Genomic DNA, 20,757 nt, shown 5'->3' with positions numbered 1-20,757 from the left:
TGCAGCAGAAATTTTTTTGTAACCTTGGCCAGATCTGTGCCTTGCCACAATTCTGTCTCTGAGCTCTTCAGGCAGTTCCTTTGACCTCATGATTCTCATTTGCTCTGACATGCACTGTGAGCTGTAAGGTCTTATATAGACAGGTGTGTGGCTTTCCTAATCAAGTCCAATCAGTATAATCAAACACAGATGGACTCAAATGAAGGTGTAGAACCATCTCAAGGATGATCAGAAGAAATAGACAGCACCTGAGTTAAATATGAGTGTCACGGCAAAGGGTCTGAATACTTATGACCATGTGATATTTCAGTTTTTCTTTTTTAATAAATTTGCAAAAATTTCTACATTTCTGTTTTTTTCTGTCAAGATGGGGTGCTGAGTGTTCATTACTGAGAAATAAAATGAACTTTTTTGATTTTTGGAAAATGGCTGCAATGAAACAAAGAGTGAAAAATTTAAAGGGGTCTGAATACTTTCCGTACCCACTGTATATACAGACACATATTTACACCCAGAACATTCTGCAATGCTTTTTTTGAATTTGCATCTGGGTTGAAAGTAAACAGCAACAACAAGATGATAATATAGTTTCATCTTCTGACATTTGAGAAGCAGAGTCCACATCCTCTAATCTTGCCAGAGTCTTGTGCTGACAGCTGGGAGCACAGTCAACCTGCTGTTGCGATTGTGCAGTTTAGCAGGTATGGTGTTTACCGATGTAACATTCTTAGTTTAGCGTTTTAGCACACTAATATTTCACACCTAATTAGGCCTAAACACAAAGTACAGCTGAGGCTGATGCGTTTTTCAGGTGTCCTATTTAAGGAGCCCTCTCGGACAAATTAACAAGTAGAAACTTCAAGGCATCACAAAAGATATTACAATTCATCAGGGAATTATAAATGACTGAAAATGCAAATAGAATTTGATTTGACAGTTTAAGTGAAAACTTAAATCTGGTGGCGCTAAAGGAAAAAGTCAGAGCATCATTCAAGTCAGTAGGATCCACATTATGAATGTCTGTACAGAGTTTCATGGCCATCTGTCAAATAGCTGTTGTTATAATTATTATATATTATTATGATATTTTATTCTTGACCAAATGACTTGCTGCTAGCATGGCTAAAAAGCATTATATTACATAAAACTGTGTATTATTATTATTATAATTATTATTATTATAACAGTTTACAAATTAACAACTATAGCTGTCAAATAAATGTAGTGGAGGAAAAAACAGCCAATCCTCACCTGAAAAACGACCATATACAGTTGGTCTATTGTTCAAGCACCTTATGATCTGTATTTGCTTTTATTGCCAGGCGCAAAGTCAGGTGACGTAGTATTCAGAGCGATTAAGTGAATTGACGTGACTTATTTTAAGCGAGTTAAGCAACGTACATTTACTAACCAAATAGTTTTATTGCCTAAACCTAACCAAACTGCGGTGTTAACCACAGGTTTGAGGACATGTTGGGTAAATGTATAATATTTGCCTCTGAATTCTAGTAAAACAGAGAAACACAAGAGGAAAAATACAACAAAATTATACTTAAGTACAGTGTGATAAAATGTAGGGAGTTATATTCCACACCTAATGTGTGTTAGTGTGGTCAGATTGTAACACAGCAGCAGTGGATCTATCAATTTGTTTGCGTACTGAACCAAAGTTGAGGAAACCTTTATTATTTGAAAAACCCACTTTGCATCTAAGCTGTTGCTGTTCACTCTATAAGTGTCTCATATTAAATTGTGCAGGTCTACAAGCTGGCCAGGTTTTCACCAACCAAGCAGAGAAACGTTTTTGTATCTTGGTTCTGTTGAGATCCATCCTCAGCTTAGTAAAAAGAAGAAGAACAACAACAACAAGAAACGTAAGTAGTAGTAGTAGTCGTCTGATTTATCGGAAGTAAGAAAAGAAGAGAAATTTGGACAAATGGAGGCCCACATGTATTATTTAGCACAAGAGCCAACAGAGTGTGTCGTCCACTGTAGTTGTTTTTAGTTTTATTGCAAAAAGAGAAATAAGGAGTCCATGGGACACAAAGAAATATGCAGATTGATGCAAAATCACGTATTGCATATCCGTATTTTGCAAATATGTAATTTGTAATATGGTTATAACGGTTAGTTTGTTGTCCATGTAGAGTGAACTGGATGTCTGTGTGTAATTTATATGCTCTGTTAATGCTATTCCAACACATCTTTGTAGTGGTGTCCATGTTGATTCCACATTCTGACTTACGAGCACATGAACACACAATGAAGTCGAAAGAACGACTTCACAACTCCGGAAATGGGACCATCTGAGGAGCATGTGAATGCACCGTGAGCCGCTGGTTGCAATTCACAACCCTCACCACTAGATGTCACTAAAACTTACATGCTGAACCTTAGTATTACATTTTGGAAGTAACTTGCCCAATACTGTACATAAGTAACATTTTTAATGCAGTACTATCTGAGTAATTCTTCCAGCACTGGCGGTAACTACAGTATATATTATATTACAGCTGTGAGGTGGATAACAAACAGCTGAACAGTAAAACAACAGAGTTTCGACTTATTTTCATTTTATCAGATATATTTAATAAATTGTACAAACATTATTGATCTCAAAGAAAAATAAATGCCCTGTAGCAGATTTAGCTTCTGCAGTCTCTTTGAAGATGGACACAAACACTCCATGATCCAATAAAAGGAATAAATATAAAGAGTTTTTTTTACAGTGCAGAGCTGCTTGTCTTTACTTGATCATGTCTCTTTAGTATAAACTGGACTCTACTGAAAAGCCTTTGTTTAAATGCAGCTAAAGCTTGATTGACAAAGTTTGTGCAGGCAGACATCCAAAAACAGCGAGGATTAATATAAAAAAAACCGACAGAAGATAAAACACAGATCCTCGGTCTGCATCACACACACACACACACGTCATTCATGATTTGCTTCACTGCTTTACAAGAAGCAGGTGGTTGTTTTCTGTCCAAATCTAATAACCAATACATCAGCTGCTGTGATGGTGAAATCCTCGCTCTTATAATGTGACCTCTCTCAAATAAATGTTTGTGAATCAAAGCTTCATCTGAGGATTTAATTTGTTAGTATTTTGCCGCATGGAGAGCAGATTACTCACAACTTTACTTGTGCGTCTGTTCTTGTTTGACTAATTGAAGTTAGGACCGAGTCAGTGGTTTTGCATATTGATTTAGGGTTCTGTTTGACTTCAGTGGAATTAGTATATACATCTTTGTTCTACTTCTATTTATCTGCCTCACAAAGCTTAAAACGTACGGATGTGCATGAACATTTTCTTAGGATAACCAGATGTGTTTAAACAGTGGTCCTGAATTCAAAATCCTACAAAAGTTAAAAGGAGGGCTGTGTTAGTGTCAACAGTAAAAGCACTCACTCTGCAGTAAAATGTCCCATGTGAATGATACAGTTAGTTAGCGTGAACTGCTTTATATAAACATAGCTATTTTCTACTCCTTTATATAGCATGTTTAATCTCTATACACCAAGTTTTACCCACTTTATATACAGCTAACTAGTTTTATAAGCTTTATATACAGTTAAGTTAGCTAGTTTTACATTATTTATGAACAGTTAACTAGTTTTAAAAGCTTTATATAAAGCTAGTTTTAACTGACATAGCCTAGGGTGACCAGACGTCCCTGTTTTCCCCGTCTGGCGCTGTCCCCGGAAATGTCCTCGTTTTTAACTGTGTATTAATCATAGTCTTTAAGGTGTACGCTTTGTGGGTGATTTTATGCTAAGGGGACAGGACAACTTCACCGCATCAAAGGGACGACGAACGGGGTCATGTACCGTCAAATCTTGGGGGAGATCCTCCTTCGCTTAGCCAGGGCATTGAAAATGTGCCGTGGATGGGTAATCCAGCAGGACACTGACCCAAAACACATGGCCAAGGCAATAAAGGAATGGCTCAAGAAGAAGCACATTAAGGTCTTGGAGTGGCCTAGCCAGTCTCCAGACCTTAATCCCATAGAAAATCTGTGGAGGGAGCTGAAGGTTCGAGTTGCCAGACGTCGTCCATGAAACCTTAATGACTTAAGAGAAGATCTGCAAAGAGGAGTGGGACAACATCCCTCCTGAGATGAGTGCAAACCTGGTGGCCAACTACAAGAAACATCTGACCTCTGTGATTGCCAACAATGGTTTTTCCAAAAAGTACTAAGTCATGTTTTGCAGAGGGGTCAAATACTTATTTCACTCATTAAAATGCAAATCAATTTATAAAATTTTTGACATGCGTTTTTCAGATTTTTTTTTTTTGTTATTCTGTCTCTCAATTTTTATATAAACCTACCACTAAAATTACAGACTGATAATTTCTTTGTCAGTGGCAAACGTACAAAATCAGCAGGGGATCAAGCTAGTAGCTAGTTTTAACAGCTTTATATACAGTTAACTAGTTTTAACTGCTTTATATATAAAATAAAATATATATATATAATATATATAATAATAAAAATATCCTGCTCAGAACTGCCGCTTCATAACATCATCCTATTATTGTGACAGACTTAATCGCGGTGTTACCAAAGTATTTCACTGTCTTTGCACAGACATCACACAGAGCAACATTATTACCTTCACAGCTAAAATACAGCCAGACCTGACTGTTTTTACAGTCAGCCAGAGTCAGTATTCAATCGCGGGCAATGTAAAGGGCTGCAGCGGCTCACTTCAAAGAAGCTCCATCAGAGCCGTAGCGCAAGCTTGACTTTGACAGGCGGAAGGAAAGGTAGTTCCTATCAACCGAGTATAATTAGACCAATCTGGTGACAGTAAGATACTTAAGATAAAACACACACTCATTCCAAATGACTGAATTTAGGCGCCATAGCCAGAGTCAGTGGATTTTAGGTGTTAGGCAAATACTGTATACACAGTTAGTTAGTTTGAACTACTTTGTATACAGTTAGCTAATATTAAATACTTAATACACAGTTCGCTAGTTTAAATGACTTTGTTTACAGTAAGCTAGTTTTAACTTCATTATAAACAATTAGTTCAGTCCAGTGGTTCCCAACCTAGGGGTTGGGGCCCTCCAAAGCGTCACCAGAAATCTGAGGGGTTGTGAAAGGTCAGAAAAAACAAAGTTCAGATACACAAATTTGTATTTTTTGTACTTTTCTCATTTTTTGTGAAATATTGCATGATTTCACCTGTTTTGATGCATTCACTTATTTTAGGAGGAAACAAACTAAATATTGAGTGACTACGAGTCTTTTAAGTGACCCAAATCAGCAAAGTGATTTGTGATTTCAAGGAGATATTTATCAGAAATACAGAGTAGATATTTTGGCAAATGTATAAAACGCTCTAATATCAGAGTTTATTGTTTTCATAGTTTCTGCCCTTCACACCTCACCGCTTAGTTCTCAGGTATGTGAAAGGCTTGAAAATGACTCTCTGAGATCAGATCACAGAGTTTAAAGGGAGATGATCAAAGTTGTCTTGTGCTCCACTTTTACCCCGCAAACCAGATAAATCCAGTTAATCTACACCAAAATGAGAGTGATGTTGGACAATTGTAACGAGGTGACCTCTAACCTCCCAGACTGATGAATATCAGGGATTACATGATAATCCACGAGCAGGAGGAGAAAATGCTTGGATACAACAAGCCTGCAGGAGCATGCTGGGAAATGTACCGAGAAGAGTCAATTAAGTCTACAACCTGCTACAATTTTCTTTCTTTCCACTTTAAACCTTTAACCCACCGCTTGGGGCAGTGGAAACAAGTTGTGTACACAACATTGATAGATCATTACCTTTCAATGGGCAACTACACCCTTAAATTCTGCTAGACCTCCTCCCTCCCAGCATATTTTAAAAATGCTAAAGAGGAGTGGGAAGCAGCAACATGGGGAGGTTGACTGACCAACGCTCAGCACAGAGCTGGTAGTCCACCCTGTACTCACCAGAAAAACACCTGTAGGCCTGTAGGTCGATTATGCAGCAGCTTATAACCACCCACATTTATATTTATTGTAGTCTGTGACCTCTAGTGGTTGGTAACAGTAGCAAATGAAGAAATCAGGTGACGTAGTTTAAACAAAGTCCACATAAGGAGGTGGTACGTTGGATGGATGTACACTCAGGGCTTTCACTCAGGAGGTTTGAGTCCCGTGCGAAACCGTAAGTCAAACTTCACTTATTTAAAGCTAAATAACATTTCGTAGTTGAGTTGTGTTACCTACATCACGTGGCTTACGTAATGCACTTATTTTACCCCATACAACAATCTAACAAAACCTCACCAAGTAGTTTTGTTACCTAAACCTTACCAAATTTCCACCGTTTCACAACGTTACCTAGTGTTAAACGTCATGTGACTTGTGTAACGTACTTAAAGTCCAGTATGGTCAAATATGTTGTACTTTCCAATGGACATATATGTAAGGTGACCAGATTTCTGAAATGAAAACCGTGGACATTTATGGTTTGGTGATCAGTATGTCATTAAAGAATATAATGTTATTATATGAAATAAAAAAGGGGGACAATTTCGGTTTCATAATCTGTCAAATTTAACTCTTCTGAATTAAAGTCGTTTTGTGGAAGAATCTACCTTTCAGTCAATAAGTAGAATAAGTAGTCTTCTGGCCACGTAAAATCTGATTTCAGGTCTGTTAACACCTTATACAGTCTATGATTAACACACAGTTAAAAACATCTCCAGGGACAGGCCACCAAAACCAGGATACATCTGGTCACCCTACATATATGTCGTTTCGGGACACTTGACAATCAACCTTGTTTGTCCTTTAGGTATGAGGACGTGTTGGTGGCACAAACAGTTAGCCAGTCTTCTGCTTTCTGTACTTAGAGAAGCAGCTGAACTGACTTATTACTTCCAAGCAGACCCATATAGGCTAATTTTGAGCAGAAAAGGCCTCTTTAAGGTGATATGTTTAACTTGTTTGCAAACAGTTTACAATTTTTAACTGGTTAGCAAACATTTTCCTATTTACACGTCCAACAGTAATGGAACAACATTAGCATTACTTTAGAGTAGTGTTTGTGTGACCTGAATGTAAGTCTAATATTCACTTTCTTTTAGCTCTGTTTTTGGTCTCCACCAGCTCCTCAGTGAAATATCTGGCTCTCTAGCTCCACTATGTTCGCCAACTAGTTGCTAACTGTGTCTATCTGCTGTGTGCAGCTGAGCAGGTAGTGTACAGTGGAGTTTTACAGCCATTTTCTCTGGAGACAGCCTAAAACGACACTATGAGAGCAGTGAGCAAGTTGCAAGCTATAAAAATAAAACAATAAAGCTCCATAGAGCTGATGAGAACTGCATTAAGGTGACATGTATCTGTGGGTTCTTTCAAATTCACACAATTTATTGTTCATTTTAAAACACTGATTAAATCTGATATCTGAAATGTTAAAGAAAATCAAAACAAACTATGGTTTGGTGTAGTGGAGAACTCCAGATACCACAAGGGGTATGTGATAAAATATATAACATATAGTTTTGCTAAATATGCATGAACTGACTCATGTGTACTTTGTATATAGGTATAAAAAATATACACCATTTGTACCCATATAAAGCTGAGTCCAGTAGTGTTGAAGAGTTCTGATAATACTTAATACAGAGTAGAAAACTTGATAACTGAATGTCATGTTACCCTGACTCACTCACTCACTCACAGTGAGGTTTCAATGATAAACTGCCACCGATTTCAAGATGCATCTCCCAGTCTAATAAGGAAACATATTTTCATTCTCTTTTTGTGCACTGAGCAGCTTGTTTACATTGTGAAATATTCTCTTTTGAGGATGAACAAAACAGCACGGCCTTTCATTTTTTTTGTTTGGAAACCTTAAGCCTATTTTGCAACTTAATTTATTGATGGTGCTGGGGGTTAACATGGTTCAGTGGAATCTCTCTGACAGAAGAAATTAAACCAAACTCCTGGGGAATTGCTCTGCTCTCTCAATTTGTGCCCAATCACCAGGGGACCAGTGCAGCAGGGCAACTGATAACTCACCCTTGATTCAGCACAAACAGTCCTCTCAAACATTCGTTAATTAACCCCCGCTGCAATTCCCAGCCTTATCAGGTCTTCCGAAGTCGACTTTCAAATGCTGTTGAACTGAATTTCATTAATGTGGCATGTCGATGTGAGCTTTGCTTCATTAAGTATTCAGGCTTTGTTTTGCGATGTTCCTCGCCGTCTCCTGTTTCTCATCATGGAATAAAGAAAGGGAGGAAGTCTGTGGAGTGAAGATGGAGGAAACCTTCAGAAAGGAATCAAATTAAATAGGCCAAGTGTCCTTTTACATTTATTGACAAGCTACCCTCTCAGCCCCCGGACTCGGCTTACAAGCTGTCTTAAACAGAGAGCATCTTACTGTAAACAAAGCCAAACAGCTGCTTGTTAAATGTGCTTTAAAGATCAATGAAATTACAAGAAATATTTTCTCATCAACCTCTTGTGCTATCTGTCCATCATGGTTTTGAAAGTAACTAAGTATGTGTACTCAAGTACTGCATTTAAATACCATTTGACTAATTCCATTTTATGTTACATTATTCTTGTTGCACTTTACTTGAGTATCTTCAACTTCTACTTCACTACATCTCTGAGGGAAATATCGTACTATTTGCTTTATCTCACAGCTGTAGTCACAATCAGATTAAGATTTTATATAAAAACATATAATGCACTATTAAAATACAGTACATATTTTCTTATTAAATCACTGTTTTAAAAACTTTTTTGCTTGTTTGCTTCCATTTAAGGGAAAAAAAATATTAATTGATTAATTGAGAAAATAATCAACAGATCACTCGATAATGAAAATAATGTTACTTGCAGACCTAGACTTATTTTTTTGAGATGCATTTCAGTAACTCAAGTAAAACTAAGTTATTTACTCAAGTACTTTTTAGTTTTCAATTTGAGGTACTTGTACTTAGTATTTCATTTTCATGAATTGATAAATTGTTACCAAACTACATTTCCAAGAGAAATATTGTCTGTGACAGCTTAATTGGGTAACTTTTCACAGAATAGCAGAAAAACACATTTGATAAACTTGTTAAATTAAATCAGTGTACGAACCTTTTCATCTTGTGACCTCTTATATAAAATCTCTGTCTGTTTGCAGCCCAAGGAGGTAACTTATCCAATATTTCACAGGAAGGTGAAGTTGTTTTTTTTATTAAATACAGATTTGTGTATCAGAACTTAGTTTTTTTTCTTTCCACTCCCATTGATCATCTCATGACCCCTCAGATTTGGCCTAGTAAATTAGCTAGCTGTATTATAGTAGCATTGACTAACTGTATATAAAGTAGTTAAACATAGCTAACGTAGCTAAAACTAGAGCGTACTGTATAGTAGTTAAATTTAACTACTTTATACAGTTTGCTAGTTTTAACAACTGTTTACAGTTTAGCTAGTTAACAAGACAAACTATATATAAAGTTATTAAAACTAGCAAACTGTATATAATATCGGTTAAACTAGTTAATTGTATATTGAGTAGTTAAACTATCAAAATGTATATAAAGCAGTTAATGTAGCTAACTATAAAGGAGATAAAACTAGCAAACTGTAAATAAAGAATTAAAACTAGCAACCTGTATAACAGTAATTTACTTAGCTAACTGTATATAATATTGTTAAAACTAACGAACTGTATAAAGCAGTTAAAACAAGTTACAAAGTTAAACAAGCTTTCTGTAAAGTAGTTAAAACTTGCTAATTGTATATAGTTAAAACTAGCTAATTATAAAAAAGTAGGTAAACTAGCTAAGTGTATATAAAGTATAGTCAAACCTAGTAAATAGTTAAAACATACATTTTGAATATGTTAATACATTTGCTGTGTGTATTGTGGAGGGAACTATACAACTGCTTTTAATTGTGCAATCCTGTATTGTTGACAAAATCTTAAATAATTGATACAGGTATGTTTTGCTGATGATACTAAGTATGAGTAATAGATGCATGATTTTGAAGGCCAGCCAGACAACATATTCTAATACAATGAGACAGGAGTCTACAACTCTGGAAAGTTATCACATGAGCAATTATTTTATCTCAAAATTATTTTATCTCAAATTATTTTATCTCAATATTTATTTCAACGTTGTAGAAATGCTGCGTCACGGCAAAAGTTCAGCGCTGTTCAATTTTTTTTTTCCCCAGACTATCCTGTGGTGTTTTGTGGCGCCTGTGGCCATCAGAACTACATAATTGTGAAAATGTAATCCTGAGGTACCAAACTGGACTCTCGCCTCTCCTCAGCTGCTCATGTACCAAAGATTGAGATCAGATTGAGAACAGAATCTGCCACAGCCTTTTTCCAAAGCATTAGATGTCCATTAGAGCTTTTACTGAATGAACCATTACACTGGACAACAGTGTTATCTTTGGGGAAGAGATGTATGATGCGATCAAGGTAATCTTCTGGGACTGCAGAGATTAGAAATTTCCCAGAGCTGTCAGAGATAAATGGAGCTGAGTTTTTCTCAGAAATTCACCAGGACAAGGACAGAATATTTTAGAGAAAAATACAGCTCTCATTTAAAGCTCAGACGCTGAATGAATTTCTCCCATAAACCATGATACTGTGATGTTTTTTTACATGTCCTCACCTCATTAAGACTCCTTGAAGGAATTCTTTGACATTTCTGCATATTTTTGTCATATTTAATGAGAAGATTAACACCACTATCATATCTATCTATCAAGACGCCTGCCTTTGGTGCGAGAGACCCAGGTTCAATCCCCCACTGTGACACATCCACCATTGTGTCCCTGAGTAAGACACTTAACCCCTCGTTGCTCCAGAGGTGTGCGACCTCTGACATAAATGGCAATTGTAAGTCGCTTTGGATAAAAGCGTCAGCTAAATGAATAAATGTAAATTTAACGTAATCTGTGCTTAAAATATGCTAGGAGACGATTAGCTTAGCTTAGCATGAAGACTGGAAGCAGGGGAACAGCTAGCCTGGCTGTCTCCAAAGTTCACTAATTAACTCATCACTGTATCTTGTTTGTTTAATCTGCAGAGAGTTGTTTAGTCTAACATTTGCATTTAACCCTTTGAATTTTTTAAATAATGTTAATATATTTGAGGTTTGGACTGTTGGTTGACGACAAAATTGTGAAGGTGTCACTTATCTATGTTCACTCTGCAGGCCTTAATGCTCATGTCCACACTGTAAATGTGGCCCATATCAGACTTAAGTGTGAACTGTCCACGGCCTGCAAGTGACCCCGCATGCACAGAAGAATAATACGTCACAAGCAGCACGCTGTCATATAGAAGTAAACAAGGAGGCCACAGGAGTTAGCTCCGGTTAGCTTGCTAACCCTCCCGATTGTCACGGGAGATGCCCATATGTCCTTGTCATTTCATTCATAACGGTTTCTGTCACTGTACAATTCATATACCCCTCAAGCTGGGACAAGTAACATTTGCATGCATGATAACTGGTGGAGTTCAGGCAGAATAAAGTGAATTTGTGAGCAGATGATAGCGAGAACGTGGAGAAAGAAAGCCACATGTTTATTTATGGCTTTTGTGGAGCTTTTCCGTTCAACGCAGCTTCGTCTGGCGCAGAATTGACTTCTGACGTCAGATTGCAATCTGACTGTCGAGACTGAGGTCTCATTCAAAGATCACACCTGTATCTGATTTGGACCACATATGAAAGTGGCTCAAATCCGAACGGGAATTGATCAGAGTCTATGTGACTTGGGCCTGCAGTCTGAATGCAGCCTTCGGGCTCTGGGTACCTGTGACGGCATTTCTCACTTTTTACAGAATTTTTAAAAACCAAACAATCAATTGAGAATTTTTATTGAGAAAATAATCAGCAGATTAAACCATAATGAAAATAATCATTAGCTGCAGTCTGTTACAAAATAGTTCAAAATGCATGAGGAATAATAATCTCATAATGTAGTACAACAGTCGAATGGACATTTTACAGCCCAGAGTACTTTTACTTTAAATTCTAAGTACATTTTTCCTTATTATACTTAGACACTTTAGCTTAAGTTAAATTTTTACTGCAGGACTTACTTTTTACAGTCTGATATTAGTATTTCTACTTAGACGGTAATTTTGATAATTTTCAACCTGTGATTAACAGGAAGCAGAGCATCATGTACGGCAGCAGTGAAAAAACTTTGACTAAACCAACTGAAGCTTTCGAACTGACTGAGGTAGATTTCCCCAATCTGTGCACACTGGTATCCACAATGTACCTGAATGAACCAACAAGTCCTTATATCTCATCAAGATTCACTAACATGTAGTTATGTAATATCTGGAAATGTCAGCAAAACCAGGAGCCATAATAATCTCACAGTCTTAATCTCTTTCCTTTAAAGGTCTAATCCCTTGTCTTTAAGTATTCATCCCCTTTGAATATTCTCACTTTTAAATAAATTTTTTGCTTTTTCTGTGTCAGGAAGAAGAAATCTTTACAACACAGCTGATTTGCAGATGTTTTTGCATAGACAAAAATAAAAGAAGGAAACATATATTTACAGCATCATAGAGGGAATAGGAGAGCCGTACTGCTGAGTGATAAGGTCTCCACTACAGACAGTTTCACAGAGTTTTTGTTTTTGACGTCCTGTTTTTTATACCTGAACAAGAACAAGTCAACAGAGAGAGTAAACATCCGTCAGCAACAGCAAACAGGCAGATCAACATACAAGGTAGTTTATTCATCATTATACAACACAAGGTTGTTTAAAAAAAATAAAATTGTAGTCCCTTCATGCTGCATGTACAGAATTTAACAGATAATTTAATGTGTATTAAAATATGGTAACATTTAAAATAAATTAAATTCAACGATAGACTATATACAGATAAATGTACCAAACAGCAAGGGTCATTACAGAAAGTAAAGAAGTATTCAGTCTGTCCTCACACATTATTGCTGTGGCAACCGGCAGCGCTTGTAGAAGCAGCAGCCGGAAGCTCCTTCAAACTTTGCTACACTTTTGTTTTTTTATCTGTTTTTTTACAACTTCATTGCCAAAACATGCGTTACCTCTGACATAAATACAGTCATTGGAAGATGAAGACGGGCTTTTCGACCACGATCCACTTGGCCCAAACAACCGGACCAGGCACCACGGCGTGTTCGAATCGCTCACAGGAGAGGAGCCACGCTGGCCCAGCTTGGACTTAATTCTGCTCCTAAAAAGCCGGTCTGGACAAAATGGGACTCATGTTGACTGAGCAATGGAATTCAGAGACTGTTGTGCCCACATCGCTACAGAGACCTGCCCCATCAGCATCCCGCATCAAGCACTCGGCTGGTCCATGTTCGGGGGTGAACTCTGTTTTACATCGATGATGCTTGGTGCACAAACGCAGTCAAGATGGACTCTGTTTCCCAAATGTCAGAATGTTTATTGTGAAGATGAAACTTTCATATTATCATCTGGTTGCTGCTGTTTACATTCACCCCAGATGCAAATTCAAAAAATGCACTGTGGAATGTTGGGGGTGTAGACGTGTCTGTATATGTATACAAATAACTATATATTATTTTATATATTACCAAATTTTAATATAGGCCTACACTTAATTACATGTTTTATGTGTAGCATGAAGAAACTACAAATTTCGTTATGCAGCCTTGTGCTTGTACACGGAAAACGGCAACATAGGTCGTAGGCGAAGGGCTTAAAACTACCACATTTTATGTTATGAGCAGTCACTTGCGGCTGTGTGACGAAGTGCATGTGAAAGCACACCAAGGGGTAGGATATCAATAACTAGAAAATTCCTATTTTGGAGGTGGTGGGTTGGGTGGATGGTTTGAGGATTGGGCGACCATCAAAAAGCCAACATCAGTTTTTTGTTTTGTGTAGGCTACTATTATTAGTGTTAGCAATCTGTGTTTTTCACCTCCACTTGACTCAGCTTTCTCATTCCTTCCACCCAAACCCCTTTCTCTCTCCCCTTGTCTGCTTACAGGAACCGGGGTTTTTTACTCATCCGCTGACGAAGAGACGGCTCTCCCACCCAGGGTCTTGACTCCGTCGGTTCCCGCACCCCTTCACGACGCAGACACCGGTCTGCTCTTCATCCCCATGGATCCGACTCCTCTCCCTTGTCCCTCACCCGTCTTCCCCTCAACCCTTCATCCATTCACCCTCATCCCTCAGCCCACCATCCGGGCACTCGATCCGTTCTCTCCATACAATCCCATCTCGCTGTCACAGTTTGTGGTGTGGAGAGGCAGATTGGAGGACCCAAACGCAGGACACAAAGGCCGACTGGTGCAGTTCAGTGATTTATTAAAACAATTAAAGGCGAGCACACTTACAGGCGGAGTGGCTGATAAACAGAGTCCCAAACAAAGTAATCCAACAGAAGTCCAAAATCCAAAACAGCGTGACAAGACTGAGCAGAAACACTACAAACACTGCAACACTAGGTATACACTCACCTAAAGGATTATTAGGAACACCTGTTCAATTTCTCATTAATGCAATTATCTAATCAACCAATCACATGGCAGTTGCTTCAGTGCATTTAGGGGTGTGGTCCTGGTCAAGACAATCTCCTGAACTCCAAACTGAATGTCAGAATGGGAAAGAAAGGTGATTTAAGCAATTTTGAGCGTGGCACTGTTGTTGGTGCCAGACGGGCCGGTCTGAGTATTTCACAACCTGCTCAGTTACTGGAATTTTCACGCACAACCATTTCTAGGGTTTACAAAGAATGGTGTGAAAAGGGAAAAACATCCAGTATGCGGTAGTCCTGTGGGCGAAAATGCCTTGTTGATGCTAGAGGTCAGAGGAGAATGGGCCGACTTATTCAAGCTGATAGAAGAGCAACTTTGACTTTAATAACCGCTCGTTACAACCGAGGTATGCGGCAAAGCATTTGTGAAGCCACAACACGCACAACCTTGAGGCGGATGGGCTAAAACAGCAGAAGACCCCACCGGGTACCACTCATCTCCACTACAAATAGGAAAAAGAGGCTACAATTTGCAAGAGCTCACCAAAATTGGACAGTTGAAGACTGGAAAAATGTCGCCTGGTCTGATGAGTCTCGATTTCTGTTGAGACATTCAGATGGTAGAGTCAGAATTTGGCGTAAACAGAATGAGAACATGGATCCATCATGCCTTGTTACCACTGTGCAGGCTGGTGGTGGTGGTGTAATGGTGTGGGGGATGTTTTCTTGGCACACTTTAGGCCCCTTAGTGCCACACACACACACAGGGACTAACGAGCAGGGCGGGAGCAACACAGGTGACAGGGATCAAGGTTAACGAGGCAGAGGCAGGCAGGGAGAGAGCAGGGGAAAACAGAGAGACAGACATGCAGAGGGATCACTGGGGTAACAGACATGACATAGGTTACTGAACCCTAACGATAGACAAAACAGAACCCCAAAACCCAACAGACCAAAATAACTGATAATAAACTAAACTTAAAAGTGCAAAACAAGGTATGGCTGACAGGCAGAGTGTGACACTTGAGCTCTATCATAAGCAATAAACCTTTTGAAATCTACATCTTTGCAGGCATGGTCTTTGTTAGTGAATTGGTTTTGTATTGTTTATTTTTAGCGTTTTAGTTTTCAAGTGTTTCATGTAGCCTTAGCTAATGAGTGTTAATGTTAGCAGGGTTTTTTTGGCAGCATTAGCTACCTTAGCGCTACCGTTAGCTACCTGTTACTGTTAAAGGCATTAACAGCCCTCCGAAGCCCCTTACCCTAACCTAAACCATCACAGGGGTGTGTGCCTAAACCGTGATTGTGTGCGTGTCCTTGTGTTGCAATGGAGAACAGAAAACGCTCATATATGTCGTTTTGGAGACATCAACTATCAACCTATTCTGTCGTTTCCATATGAGGACGTGTTGGAAGTATTATGAGCAAATTAAGAATCAAAAGTAAAAGCTCACGTTTTTTGTTACCGCAAACACTTATCTGTACCTACAGAAACTAAGCTGTTATTATTATTATATATATATATATATATATATATATATATATTATAAATTAAGTAAATTTAATATTCTGAAGTAAAAAGTACAATATTTACCTCTGAAGCATAAAATGGAAATGCTAGAGTAAAATACAAACAGCACCAAACTTTACTAAATTACAGTACTTAGTTACTTTCCACCACTGGCCACAGTTATTGTTTATGCAAAGTATATTTCTAGAATTTTTCATTGTGTATTCTTTAATCTTCATCACATTTTTATTTTCATGACTTGCTCTTGCGTGAAGATGAGCTGAAATTCAAAATACATTTTTCAAATACTGCACTTGAGTATTGTAAATGTATGCTACTTTCTACTAATACTACATTTACCTGACAGCTTTAGTAACTTTTAAACATAAATTTATAAAATACACATTGTTATCGATGAAACTACCCACCAATTAGTACAGATGTTTAAATGAGCTTCTCTCTCACAACACCTTGAATGGAACCATTTTGCATAAGTACCCTTACTTTGACACAACAACAGTACCATTTGCAGCTAATATTAATGGGCCGAGGTTTAATAAACGGTCAATTGACTGCTCTCTGTACAGTAAACTGCAGGGAATGAATGCGAATGCAGCAAAGCAGATTTAAAGTGGCTTTAATCAGACTGGATGGGGAACTGAATGAAGTGAAGATTAAAGTTGCCTCATCGACCTCCGTCTCACAGACCCAATCATGAACCAGCTGCTCGGGGGTTTGTAACTGTCGATGAACCTGGTCACAGATTGGAGCGGCTGAGGGGCAGCAATCCAAAAGCAATTTCTTCTCCTCTTTTGAATCCAGCTAAAAGACATACAACCTGCGTACTTAGCCTCGATTCCCCCGACTATACCTGGGCTTGAAAAGCAAAATCAATAGAGGAAATTGTTAGAGCAAAGAACAAGAGGAGGAGAGGAGCTGCTTGCTGATTGGAAAGCACAAGGAAAAGGTCAAGCAGGAGGAAGAGATGGAGGAGAGGAACTGAATCTGAAATCGAATCATTCCCCTGAGTTTAACAGATGAGCTGTCGGACTCTTTGTGTGTGCGTGCAGCATGTAGGCTTCTATTACCGTCTTTGTGAGGCCTAATTTCAGTTTCAAACCATCGTAATGAGGACATTTCTCCACTGTGTGGACATTTTGGCAGGTCCTCGTCACTTCAAATGGGATGTTTGAATGCTGAGACTTGTTTTTAATGGTCAGGTTTTAATTAGTTTTAGGGTTACATTAACGAGGGACCTCACAACCATATAAAGACAAACATGTGTGTGTGCATGCAGCCTATAGGCTTGTATTGCCGTCTTTGCGAGGCCTAATTTCAGTTTCAAACCACCGTAATGAGGACATTTCTCCACTGTGTGGACATTGTGGCAGGTCCTTGCCACTTCAAATGGGCTGTTTGAACCCTGAGACTTGTTTTTAAGGGTCAGGTTTTAATTAGATTTCTGGTTTGATTAATGAGGGTCCTCAAAACCATATAAAGACAAACATGTGTGTGAGTACATATAAAAGGCCTATAGTGTAACGGGTAAGTGCCAGCTGTTATTCCTGCATAAACAAACTGTGAGACTGAAGCAGAACCATTGAGTCAATGTTGATATCAAACACACACACATAGACATACACCCACACACACACATGCGCGCACCCACCCACACACAGAAAAACAAGAGGAAATGTAATTGCATCACACGCTACCCTCTCATCTGCAGCAATGAAACTGGACTCCTTCGTGCCTCACGTTGGTGTAATGGGACCTTACTGTACTGAACTAGTTTAGCATGTTACAAACCAGGTGGTTCACATGTTAAAAATACACAAACGAATTATCAAAAGAGTGAGTTATTCACGGTCATGTCACTGATATACTACTGGTTAGATACAAGAATGTTCAGCTACAACACAATAAATCACATTCATTATTCATTACTATCGCACTTAGAGCGAGTTGTGGGATCATACAGCTGGAGTCTCTCCCTGCTGGGTGGTTCTCCTGAAAAACACTTTACATTAATAGCACTTTAAGCTGCATAACTTAATTATTTGCACTTTACAACAGATTTACTTTAGTGAGTAGCTCATGATCTGTATATCGAAGCATAATGACTGTCTTGTATACTCACTGTTTTTGTGCTGTATTGTATTTGTCTTTTCTCTTTTTTTATTATGTTGTCCTTTTTCTGCCAGGGAATACAAATGAAAATCAGCCTCCTGGTTAAATCTGGCATATTTACATTGGATGTAAACTAAATTGTTCATTAATGTGCTTTGTCCCCTTTTAAATAAATAAATAAAACATGAAAACATATCATCTCTCTTTTTCTCCCTCAACTATTTATGCACATTTTCTTCTGTTATTAATAATAATTTCTGGAGAGAAATAAAGTAAATCAATATAAAAACTTAATATGCGGCTGTTCAGCAGAACAAAAAGTCGAAAAATAAAATATTTCTTATCTATTTTCAACATGAAAAGGGGCATTTAACTTTAAGAAAAAAGCTTTCCGGGCAGCATAAGAGCTTAAAAAAAATAACATTTCATCAAAAGATTACTCAGATGTGACATTTTCTCTAAATGTTGAGGACTTCTGAAAATACAGTTAAAGCTATCCTTTGATAATATGAGCTGTGAATTTCTGACTATCCTCCCAGATTTTCATGATGCATATTAAACAGCACAACAGTGATGATCTCTGCTTCTCACCCACTTACTCCCTCTTGTGTTCTGTTGCTATTCCTGTAAAGCAGCTCTGAGTCAAAAAAAAGTCCTTCAGGATTCAAAAAACAGGAAAACACTGGTTTTACATGATGCGACCAACACAACGGCTGCGATGATACTACCGACAGCAGGCTGGAAACATGACAAACACCTGCGGTAATATACATTATAATAATGACATAATACTTGAATATTCCTGCAACACTTGACCAGCATCCGGCCCATTATCTTGTACAGAGGATGTTCATCCACTCAGCAGCACCCACATGCAGCTCTTTGGCCTCCTCTGACTTCATGAACCAGTTCAGAAAATAACTTTTCAAAACCCTCAACGTCTGTTAAACACAAGCAAAATCCCTCACAACAAACGGCATTATATACGACTATATCACTGTATAATAATACTATATAATACTAAAGTATTCAATATTATTATTGTATTATTTTAAATTCATATTTTTGGGGAATCGTGCTTTTGAACTTCAGAATTTTTAGGATCAATTGATGGAGAAATTTATCATTAATTTCAGTCTCATACAAAATAGTTCAACCTCAACCAGCTACAGCAATCAAATCTAGTTTTACATGAGTAATAATAATCTAATGATATAATATATAATAGTAAAACGGTCACAGGGGACATTTTTCTTTCTTCATTGAGCACTTTTACTTTTAATACTTGAGTTACATTTTTGTAATTTTAATGCAGTACTTTTGCAGTATTTTTACAGGTAGGTCTAAGTATTTTTACCTAAGTAAAGGATCTGTGTAGTTCATTCACCACTGGATAAACTGAAGGGTGAAGTTTCTTCTTCAACTATTTAAATCCCCCTCGGTTAGGCTGGAAAATGCATCATCACAAAGCTGAAAACAGGGCTGTTTCTCTGAGATCATGAAAAGTCGACTTTTTAGAGATACGTGCACAGTTCTCACAGGACAATAACGCTGTATAACATGTATGTAAATGTGATTATGTAAATTAAACTACCCAACTGGTTAAAATGAGCTCAACGGTAAACTTCTACAGTAGTAAAATGCTAGATTAATGCAGCAAGAATATTAATCCAGAAACAGCAGATATAATAAAACACTAAAAGGGAACATTTTACTGCACTTTGAATACTGTTACTTTGGCTACGTAGGCTACTTACACTCAAACAAATATAATACAAACAAAATGAAGAGGGGTCAGTAACATCTCCCCTGTTCTACTGTACCGGCCTGTGGAAGTAGTGGAACATTTTAACTATTGGGGACGATCTTTGATCACACTTTAATGAAAACTCAAAGAGTATTTTTAAGAGAGCCAAACAGCGAATGATTTTAATTAGAAAGCTGAGGAGTTTTAGGGTCAGTCAACACATACTTAAGACGGCATATATGTGTACCTGTATATCACATCCACCTCTGAAATGTATATAATAATAATAATGGTGTCTATGAAGATTCTCAGTCATCCAGGTCATAGTTATCCAACGAAGGTTAAAATCAAGGGCAACTGGACTTGGTTGAAGATACTGGAAGACGTTTCGTCCCTCATCCAAAGGACTTCTTCAGTTCTGACTGCCACAAGCCACAAGATCCAAGAAGAACAAAACTACAGGGGAGGACGAAAAGAAGGTCAAATGAAACAACATTGTGATTCCATACGTGTCTGGAGTATCAGAGAAACTCAGGAGGATTTTCAACAAACACAACATCCCTGTGTTTTTTAAACCCAAGAACACACTAAGACAGATGCTGGTCCACCCCAAAGACCGCACACCCAAACACAAGAAAAGCAATCTAGTGTATGCGGTCCAATGCAGTGAGGAATGCACAGACCTGTATATTGGGGAGACTAAACAACCACGACACAAACGCATGGCTCAACACAGAAGGGCCAACTCCTCAGGTCAAGACTCTGCAGTCTACTTACATCTGAAGGACAGAGGACACTCGTTTGAGGACCACCAGGTGCACATTTTAGACAGAGAAGATGGATGGTTTGAAAGAGGTGTCAAGGAAGCATCTAC

At 38.0% G+C, this 20,757-nt stretch overlaps 1 protein-coding gene across 1 annotated transcript in view; it reads left to right on the top strand.

The window, feature by feature from the left end:
• The window catches only part of LOC123959262, a 20,868-nt gene extending 6,385 nt beyond the window's left edge, over window positions 1-14,483 (top strand). Inside the window, exons 2-4 of the mRNA XM_046033214.1 lie at window positions 589-701; window positions 1,759-1,874; window positions 14,005-14,483. Of these exons, the coding sequence (XP_045889170.1) occupies window positions 589-701; window positions 1,759-1,874; window positions 14,005-14,483 (708 nt within the window). The remainder of the gene's footprint in view (window positions 1-588; window positions 702-1,758; window positions 1,875-14,004) is intronic.
• The last annotated feature ends 6,274 nt before the right edge of the window (window positions 14,484-20,757 follow it).

This window comes from Micropterus dolomieu, linkage group LG20 (genome assembly GCF_021292245.1).
Source record: "Micropterus dolomieu isolate WLL.071019.BEF.003 ecotype Adirondacks linkage group LG20, ASM2129224v1, whole genome shotgun sequence".
NCBI classification, from domain to species: domain Eukaryota; kingdom Metazoa; phylum Chordata; class Actinopteri; order Centrarchiformes; family Centrarchidae; genus Micropterus; species Micropterus dolomieu.
This window is presented reverse-complemented; position numbering and strand designations above follow the sequence as displayed.